This window comes from Eucyclogobius newberryi, unplaced genomic scaffold (genome assembly GCF_026437365.1).
Source record: "Eucyclogobius newberryi isolate DKJ021-1_F unplaced genomic scaffold, fEucNew1.0.hap1 SCAF_1, whole genome shotgun sequence".
Lineage (NCBI taxonomy): Eukaryota > Metazoa > Chordata > Actinopteri > Gobiiformes > Gobiidae > Eucyclogobius > Eucyclogobius newberryi.
In genome coordinates, this window is record NW_027315723.1 from 46,855,154 (window position 1) to 46,865,420 (window position 10,267).

Below are 10,267 nucleotides of genomic sequence, written 5' to 3' on the forward strand. Positions count from 1 at the left end.
ATAACATCTCATGCTGCTTCTTCCCAACCAGATGGCTATCCAGACATCAAAATGAACGTCAAGTTTGTCCAGGACACCTCTAAGTTTTGGTACAAGCCTGATATCTCCAGAGAACAAGGTGAGTTTAGAATTAGCTATTGTAAATCTCACTGACTCAATTAAACCATTTGCCTTTTAATCCACTCTCTTTGTTTGTCTCAGCAATCAATCTGCTGAAAGACAGGGAGCCCGGCGCATTCATCATCCGGGATAGCCACTCGTTCCGAGGGGCCTACGGGCTGGCCATGAAAGTGGCCTGCCCCCCTCCCACTGTCCAGCAAAACAAAAAAGGTTAAATGCACACTGTTTTGTCTTCTCTGAATATTACAGGTACAGAATATTGACCTTTTGACTGATTTTGCAGTTGCGGACATGACCAACGAACTGGTGAGACACTTTCTGATTGAGACCAGTCCAAAGGGAGTCCGGCTGAAGGGTTGTCCCAACGAACCCTATTTTGGTAAGAAAATGTCTTTGGATTTGCTCCATAGTGAGAGGATTGTGGACTTTTGAACCATTGTGGCTCAGTGGCAGAATGTTCCCTCCAAACGTGAAGGTTTGGGGTTTGATCCCAGGTTGTAAAGCACCTGGAAGCCCATATTTCTGGGCTAGTCCAATTGTCAATAAATATTGTCTGAGATTAAAAAAGAACTGTTCAACATTACCATTCTATTTGACTTTGAAACTATGAATCTGGGACATAAAAGTCCTGCAGTGGATTTATTTTGGACGTTTATGGCTAGAGTAAAAGAACTATCACAAAGAAATGCAAGTCACTGAATGAAACAACTACCATGTAAAGGACTGGACACAAACAACAAAGGATGTTAAAATGGAAAAGATCACATTTGCCAGTCATTGGTATAAATGGGACAACAATGCTAAACAATATACTTGTATATCTCAGACACCATCTAGGTCACTTCCCTCTCTGTGTCATGTTTGCTTTCCTCTTTGATAAAAAGCGTGGTCTTGACTGTTGCAGGTTGCTTGTCTGCTCTGGTGTACCAACACTCCATGACGCCGCTGGCTCTGCCTTGTAAGCTCATGATCCCCACCAAAGGTCAGCGCATTCTTCAACACTATCCTATATTTTTACATCTAAAATAGAATTGCACAGCAGGCTTACCGCTACTTGGCTATATTATTGTTTCTTATAACTTAGCTAGGATTTAAACATACTTAATTGTTTTCTTCTTTTGTCACAGACCCAAATGAAGAAGCCCTAGAACTGGCCACTCCCACTGACCCGGTGGTAGAACTCCTCAAACAAGGAGCAGGTGAGTGAAGGGAGGACTTTTAGGGCAGTCTCTTTCCTCACACAGAGGATTTACAGTGTGTCTCTTCCGTCATTATAGTCCAGAAGCCTCCTGAAGACGCCCATGGTAAATACTGCTTTGGATGGGAATGTGCTCCCTTTGCATTGTCATCCAACCAAGCCCCACTCACTGCTCTGCCCCCAAACCATTTTGGAAATCCCTTTGCTACTGTGCACTACTTCATTAGCCTCCCCATGACATTTAGTTTACATGTGGGGTAAAAGAAATGTCAATAAATTCCCATTTCATCAGGAGGTTGAATTTTGATATCATTCCAGCCTTCTGTTCCTCTTGAGTTATAAGTATTGACTTTAAAGATGACATATTCTGTGAAATAGAACATTATAATGGTGTTCCCTCATCATTAGTTTATTTAAAGTTGTATTTTTGAGTAGACCTGCATTGTCCTGCATTTGAGGTTTTCTGTTTTCACCCATCCCCCATCCCCGCCCACTGCTCTGTACATACATGCAATTATTCCAAAAATCAGACTTCATAACTATAGGGTTCATAAATGTAATAGTTTTTCAACATTAAAAACATAGAAATACAAATGTGCTGCTGCTACAGTGAAGTAACACTATGAGCTTCTCACGTCTGCAGTTTTGAACAGGAAGTCTATCGACCTGTTCCTATTATTAGTCGTTTTAGATATACAATATTGCTGTTTACAATGGACACACATTTTATTTATGGTATTTTTTTTTTATTTATTTTTTTTTCAGAAAAAAATAGGTTTTAGAATTGCATTATTGACTTTTTAAAAGTGTTGAAAAAAAAATAAAAAATAATTCTAAATTCCAGAATGGAGGTAAAAGTGAAGTGGACCATTTTCAATTGAGAGAATAACCTGAGAACCTCAGAACATCACAAAATACTAAAAATGAACGAGGTTTTGTCAAAGTAAAACTACTCAATTACATGTGAGTGATATGGTTTAAACATATTTAGACATATTTATTATGTGATTTAGAAACTAGTACAAGTCAGTAAACTAACTTACATTACATATTTACAGTGAAAATTCGATGTATTTTTCGTTTTATGGACTTAAAAACGTTAGATAAGATAAGATATTCCTTTATTGTCCCACATGGGGAAATTTCATTGGTGCAACGCAGGAAGATACAGAGGCAGATACAGAAGAAAAGAACAGATCACTTATAGGAAGTTTGAAAAACACTTTATTATTTTTTTATTAGCATTAGATCTGATGTCAGTTAATCTTTGAACATTTTCTATATTCTACTTCAATTTGCCTCCAGTCGCCTCCATGCTGCAGGTTGGAACATTTTGGTGACATAGTGTTTTAAAAGATCTCTTGTTAAAAGACCCAAACTGTGTTAAAACAAGTTGTCAAAGCAGGGATCTTAAGGTTTCTGTTAAAGCATGTGTAAAAGCATCCACATTCCTCCTGCCTGTGCCGACCCTGACAGCCCGCGGGTCGTATGCTCTCGCTCCCCCTGCATGATGCTCCTAACTACCCAGCATCCATCACTGTTCCACCCGCCAACGCGCTCTCTCACTCACCCACTGGCTCTGTCCCCGCAGCCTGCAACGTCCTCTACATCAACTCTGTGGACATGGAGTCTCTTACGGGTCCGCAGGCCGTGGCCAAAGCCATCACCCAGACGCTTTCCACCAACCCTCTGCCCGCTGCCACCACCGTCCACTTCAAAGTGTCAGCACAGGGCATCACGCTCACTGACAGCCAGAGGAAGTGAGGGCAAAGTGCAACTGGAAAGGTATTTTAACCCCAAAGGCAAAATGTTGGTTTATTTGTGTTTTGTCTTGTAGGATTTTCTTCAGAAGACATTATCCCCTCAACACGGTCACCTTCTGTGATGTTGATCCCCAGGACCGAAAGTAAGCAAAGAACATGCATCCATTTCTTTGCAGTGTTGGGAAGTGACTAAATACATTTACCACAAATAGATATTCAGAATACTCATTTTGAGTAACTGTATTCTGGTACGATAACTGACGTTTTCTTGATATTCTCCGCTGTTTTTTGAGAAAGTGAGAGGCCAGCGTGAAATGTGTGGAAATCATGGATCTATGTTTATATTCATCTGTGTAGAATGCGCTCTGCAGCCAGAACTCAGGTATTTCCCGATTAAACAGCAAAGATCCAAATGTAATTTGTTGGTTATAACAAACCATTTTTTTAGTTCTAAATCATGAGATGCTAAACTAAAGGTACTCAAAATTTAAGTTTAAAGTTTAAAGGCAAACATCAACACAAACAATGCAAAATATTTGTCCTTGAAGTCATCACTATGGAGTACACTTTGCATATATAATGTGCCTTTTTTGTTCACTTAAACCACACCCCCAGATGTATAAAATGGATTGGCTAATGGCTCATTCCCTTTGACGTCGCCTGTATTAAAGCTTCAGACAAGCTTCTTTGGCCATCATCCTTTCTTCAATACAGCAACAAGAAACTGTGATCACTGTGGGATTCAGAGTACTGTTACTTTACTAAAAATCAATGGAATACATCACGATATTTGATCACAAACTTAGTCAGCATTGCTTTAGTGAGAAGAAAAAAAAGTTAGATTTTTTTCTCTCCCCTAATTCATTATAATTAAATGCATAGCAAACATGAGGCTGTTTTTCTCATATTTAGTGTTTTTAGCTGAATACAATGCAACTCAACGTGAGAGTATTCTAATCTTTCGAATACAGTGTTCTAACATGCAGTATTCTGTAACATACATACTTACATTTTCAAAGTATTCTTCCCAACACTGTTCATTTGGAATAAATTAATTAAATTAAAAGTCTGATTCTTCATTAAAGTGCATGTTTTTGTTTTTGCAGATGGGGCAAAGAAGGAGGTGGTTTAGTGAGGTAAGATACATTGTGTGTGCACTGTCTGAGAGCTAGACTGGAGTATAACTTTGTCACCATCTGCTGGTAGCTTTACAAATTACATTTCTGCAAAAAGGAATGTGCCTAAAGTGTAAAATGGGTTTTTATTATGTCAATGTTTGGTGGCATAACATCTGTGGTCAATATTTATCTTTTACATCGTTTTACATCTGTCAAGTTTGTGTAGAAAGGTTAAGCAGAAAAGTACAAAAGTAAAGAAGTTGAGCTCGAGAATCCCAATCAACACCAATAATTCCTTCCAAAATACAAAGACAAGTTAGCGCATTTTTTTTCTACAGTTAGTTAGTATCATAACTGTAGTTTTCCGTATGGTTGCTAGGTAACACTACCTTAAATGTTAAATACAACTTATAGAATATAGTTTTATCAACTACGTTTTAGTGAAATCAATTGAGTGAAAAGTAGTCCAACTCGTCGTATGCACGTTTTGGTATTTAGTTTTTTGTCACATCATTTTGTTTCATCTTGGAGAAACTCAAATGAAATGTGATAGAAGATGATGAATGAACCCTGCGAGGATCTGGCCCCTGTCCAGGGTGCACCCCGCCTAAAGTCACTGGGATAGGCTCCAGGCACCCGCGACCTCTAATGGGAACAAGCAGTAGAAAATGACTGAATGAATACATTAGATATACCCAACCTAGAACTAGGCCAACATCAGGCTTCAACCACACAGAACTAGTTCAAACCAGGTCTAACGCACTAAAGAAGGACCAAACCAGGACAATCATACCAATAAATGTCATTACAACTTTAGGTTCAAATGTTTTTAAAAGCATAATGGCCACAAACAGAGCTATTGCCATTTAGTGCACTAACAGATACACTTACGTAGGTCACTAGGCCACATGCGCAGTATTGGTCCATGTTTTTGGCATTCTCTGACCCGCAGCAGCCCACCCCGCGCCACGGCATCTATTCTTTCAACCCACTTCACGTCTATTAAAAATAGCGATAAAAACTGAGTCTTTCCTGCGCCTCCAGAGTCACGTTCTCTGTGTGTTTTATTACAATCTGACGCATATGCATGGAGAATTTAGACTCACTTAATACAAAGATGCATATGTATATACATATATATATATATATATATATATATATATATATATTGCTTCTAAGCTGAGACTATGCTTTAGCTTCACAAATTCTGGACACCATTTCAACATTTCAAGGACCTTTTACAATTCTTGAGTTTGATTTGATTAGGCCTGTTAATATGAATTACTTTTGAAACTTTTAGCGTGTAATTTTGTTTTTTATTTGTACAATAATTGCTATTCATAAGTAACTTCTATGACTAATTATAGCTACTTAATAGTATAAAAGTGATTCATACTGTTATTTATTATTTAGTGCATATTTTATAAGGGTTTCACTGGTATTATCCTGCTTTAGAGTTATTATGAGTATTAAGTAGCATATCTGGACTTCTTTTCTGTAGTAGTATGACACACTTCGACTTTATATGTTATTATGGCAGGCCTAGAATTGATAGTTTTTTTGTATGTTTTTTCAAAGGCTTTTTTTTGGTCCGTAGGCTTTTTTTGGGGGGGATTTAAATTCAAATTCAACCTTAAGTGATTATTTGAACTTAAATTGAATTGAACCTGGGATTGCCGGCTGCACATAGAGCCTGGCATATGTGCTGCCGCCTTAACCACTCGACCACCGGCCAGCACAGAATTGACTGTTTTTAGTTTGTTACTCACTTATCATTCAAAACCCATGACTACAATAATCTGCCAACTGTGTCAAATTAAGATAAGATAAGATATGCCTTTATTGTCCACACATGGGGAAATTTTGGTGTTGCAACGCAGGTAGATACAGGGGGAAAGGACAGATAACTTATAGGAAGTTAAAAAAAAATAATAACACTCTTAATAGAAGAACTGTTGTGAACAAAACTCCTGTATTCAGGACCTCTCATATCTTAATAATGGAATCTTAATAAAATAAAATAATAATAATAAAAATAAAAATAGCTGGCAAATTACAAATATGTCTCCACAAAATACTGTCCACTCAAATGTTGATTGGAAAGAAAAGGCTTTATTCCACCTCAGTCAGTGTGACATGATCAAATACTGTATCTTCACTACTGTTTTCACCACTAATGCCCTCTTGTCTCCTTTGTTGCTAGGCTTTTTGGTTTTGTAGCGAGGAAACAAGGAAGCACAACGGACAACGTGAGCCACCTGTTCGCCGAGCTGGAGCCGGATCAGCCCGCCTCCGCCATCGTCAGCTTCGTGTCGCGGATGATGAAGCGGTGAAAAAGCCCCTCTGCGGCGGCCCACGGTGGAACTCCTCCTTTGTAATTGGTGTCTCTCTCACCGGGAAAGATGACCCTTTTTTGATTTTCGTCCCGTCTCTTTTGCCTTGCTGGTATGTCTTGAGTTTTGTCAGAGGCTGGATTTAAACGGATCTACGTTGGCGCTAGAGGAAGTGCAAGTGGAGCTGGGAATGTGACACGCAGCAGCCGTTTTGGAAAAGGAGAAGCGGCTAACCTTTAAGAAGAAAACGCTAGCTAAAGATGATGAAGGAACTAAGTAATGTTGAGAAGAACTTCAGGTTTTCATGTTGTTTGTGTCGACTGACTTAACCAAAGGTAGTTGCAATACAAGTCCAAGAACGACGTAGCTATTAAGCCATTACATTTTCTTTCAAAGGAACAAAAAAACAAGAGATTATTCTTGAAAACGTCTTCAAGAGAGGAGAAAAAAAAAGAAGTCGGCCATGATGGCTTTTAGCAAAACAGTGTCTGAAGACCTTATGCATGTTAGCTTGATCTTTAAGCTCGGATCTTCTACCTTCCACAAAAAAAAAAAAAAAAAATCTCATCGTGAGTGCTCATTTGACTTGGTCTGTGTCGGTAAGGGCTCTGCAGTGAAAAATATAGCAGACCATTTGAAAAAAAAACAAAATAAACTTCACATCACTTTTCCCCAGAGCATGTCACGCATTGAGGAAGCCACACGATGGCGCCCCTGGCTCAGGCTCGGACCCCTCTCCCGCACAGCCTGCTGGCAGTAGTGGACCCTTTTTCATGGATTGACTTTTTGCCATCGGAAAACACACTGGAAATCACCTCAGACCTGGACCTATGCACTGTTTTTTGCATGTTGTCCCAAATCTTGCACCCGTCCTCTCCCCTTCCTCTCACCACATCCAAATCATCACTGACGACATTCAGTGTGCTAAAAAAAAAAAAAATCTTCTAGAGGTTGTATGGCTTGTCAAAGAGACTGCATGAATTTTTTTGTACTAGGGAACCCATTGTCAAAAATAGTGACATTATTTTCGGGGACACCATTGAGCACCATAGAATAATTTTAAAAAAGACACACTGTGCGCAAATGCCTGTCTGTTAAAACCACCTTTCACAATAAGCTAAGGAAAATTGCTATAACTGTACATAGATATACTACTTTGGAAAGATGACATAGCGAAAAAAAAGTATTTATTTTTGTTGCTTTGGTCCCTCATGGTTACTCATATATACATATATTGTACAGTCTAGATAAAGAACCTAAATGGGTGAGAAAAAAGATAAAAATTATTTTGGCTAATGATTTCAAAGTCTGACGATTTTGAAATGTGTTGAATATATGGTGTACATTACTTTGTACATGTGTATGTTTGTTTTTGGCTTGTCATTTTTGTTTCTTTCTTTTTTCCTTTTCTTTCAAGAACAAGGAAGGGCATGAATGGTAGAAGCCGAGAATTGCTGAAAATGTATTACATTTTTTGCGGAAATGCATGGGAGGTTTTTGAAAACAGGACAGGAAACAAAACTCATAGAAACAAAACAGAAGTAAAATTAAAAAAAAAAAAATAGCTGGTAGATATTTTAGAAAAAAGGGAAAATCGCCTTCAGCAGCCAACCTTAAATGCAATATCAAAAATGTATGCAACCATGACAGTTAACAGTTAATTTTGCCAAAGATTTTACCATCTATGCTAATCGGCTAGATTTTTGTTGTTTTTTGTTTTGTTTTTTCAGTTCCAAGACAAAATGCATTGCTTTTTAATGGTGTTGTGCCAAAATGTATGGAACCATTTTGGAAAGTCAGAATATTCACAAAAAATTCTAAAACTGTGTCAACTGCTGCTCTGTTTTCTCCGGCCCTCTCCCGACTTTTTAATTTATTCTTATTTATTCTTTTAAAGAATCTGCAACTTTTACAGTTTTGGAATGGGTGATTGTTTTTGGTGGCACTTCATTGAAAGCAAAGAGGTATCCTGCACTCCACTATATTAGTTTGAAATGTAAAGAAAAAAAGACATAAATCCATAGTGGTAGTGAAAATGTTCCATTTAGCATTGTACCTGTTGCTTTGAATCAAGGGTTACTGCTCAGTGGAGATGCAATCCGTCTGTGCATAACGGTTGAATGTGCGACTATGGATGTACCAAAAGCTTGGGGGTTTAGTTTGCGCTTTTAATTTTCATTATATTGTCATGGCTTACCTGTTCCTATGGAGAAAAAACATTAAAGCAATACAAATCAACCTGCGACTGCTCTTTCATTGTTTTTATATGTATGCTCTTATGGGTTTGGCTTGTTTACCTTTATTTAACAAGGAACTCATCTCTTTTTCAGGGGAGTCCTGACCAAGACAGCAGCACAGAACCATCATAACATCCACACACATTTAGACAGTTCTATAAACAGTTACAAACCACGGATCTCATTTCCAAACCTTTTAGCATGGATTTAAATTGACCTATTGAATTCAGTTATTTTAGTTTCCAGACCTTTATAAGTTGGAGTGGCCCAGTGGCACAGCTGTTAACACTCTCGCCTCACAGCCAGAAGGTCCTGGGATCCGACTCCCGGGCGTCATGGGGCCTTTCTGTGTGTTCTCCCTGTGCCTGCATAGTTTACCTCTGAGTGCTCCAGTTTCCCCTACCACTACAAATATGTACAATAGGCTCCTCCCCTCTGGGGCCATGACTCCCCTGCAAAAGTGTTTCTAATTCTCAGTTTATTAAAAGGTCAATAAATAAATGATTTATTCCATGTTGAGGGAGCAGAATATTAAATGTCACTTTAAATCTCACTTGGTACAGAACGCAATACTGAGTCTTGACATTGCAGAAAATACTGTCCATCTGTTTTGTTTCTGAATACACACACACACACATATGGAGGCAGCATATCCCTGGTAAGTAAACATAGAAGTGGCTCAGCCTGTAAGTGTCCATTTCTGCCCAGTCAACACACCTGTACAGTCCGCAGTGGTCAGTCCAAGACTTAGAGTTTATGATAAACTAGTGAACGTTAATTGGTAATTTTCTACCCGTTAGGGGTCATAGGTGAGTGGAGCCTTTGAGTGGGGTTCACCCTGGACAGGAGCCAGATAGTTTAAGTTAGCTTAACACAGAGACAACCGTTCACTCTCACATTCATTCACTAGAGGCAATTTTTTCAGTTACCAATTTACCTAAACTGGTAAATGGAATCCTGCAATTGTAAGAATGTGTGATGGACAACATGAAAGGATTTTGAAATGTAATGACAATAGCAAGAAGAGTTTTGGCAAAACAATAAACTATCAAATATCATCAGAATAGAAGTGATTTTTAGTATCAATGAGATCTTGACATCATCATCATCATTAACATATAGGAGTGGCCCCAAAACAGAGCCTTGGGGCACCTCCTTGATAGAAATAGGAACAAATCTACTTTTTTTCTCCAGAATATCTATCAATATTCTTACATTAATATTCATGAAAAGCTAAACCATAATATTCCAGAGCTCAACTTCGTGGAAAATAGGCTGGCATATGGAACAATTGATTGAGAATGTTACGTTCAGAACCGTAAGTAGTTGGGCACCTTAGCTAAAGGTCACTATTGGTCCGCTTAAACAATGAGATTATCACCGGTATATATTAATCGGAACATTTTATTTTAAGGCCCGAGCACCGCAAGCTGGTCCCGTAAGGCCGTGCGAAGCACGTTAGCGAAAGTGTCTGTGCGGTGCAGCGGCAAATTTGTCC

General features: G+C 38.6%; 1 protein-coding gene across 15 annotated transcripts in view; it reads left to right on the forward strand.

Moving 5' to 3' along the window:
• tns1a (tensin 1a) overlaps positions 1-8,770 on the forward strand; it is a 189,422-nt gene extending 180,652 nt beyond the window's left edge. For 14 of the 15 annotated variants that reach the window (XM_072447271.1, XM_072447309.1, XM_072447264.1 and 11 more), the window contains 10 exons: positions 32-118; positions 202-330; positions 404-499; positions 1,025-1,102; positions 1,248-1,319; positions 1,398-1,424; positions 2,910-3,078; positions 3,156-3,224; positions 4,188-4,217; positions 6,403-8,770. In XM_072447271.1, coding sequence (XP_072303372.1) covers positions 32-118; positions 202-330; positions 404-499; positions 1,025-1,102; positions 1,248-1,319; positions 1,398-1,424; positions 2,910-3,078; positions 3,156-3,224; positions 4,188-4,217; positions 6,403-6,532 — 887 coding nt within the window. In that variant the 3' untranslated portion in view covers positions 6,533-8,770. The remainder of the gene's footprint in view (positions 1-31; positions 119-201; positions 331-403; positions 500-1,024; positions 1,103-1,247; positions 1,320-1,397; positions 1,425-2,909; positions 3,079-3,155; positions 3,225-4,187; positions 4,218-6,402) is intronic. The other variant, XM_072447301.1, reaches the window with a different exon arrangement.
• Positions 8,771-10,267: the final 1,497 nt, after the last annotated feature.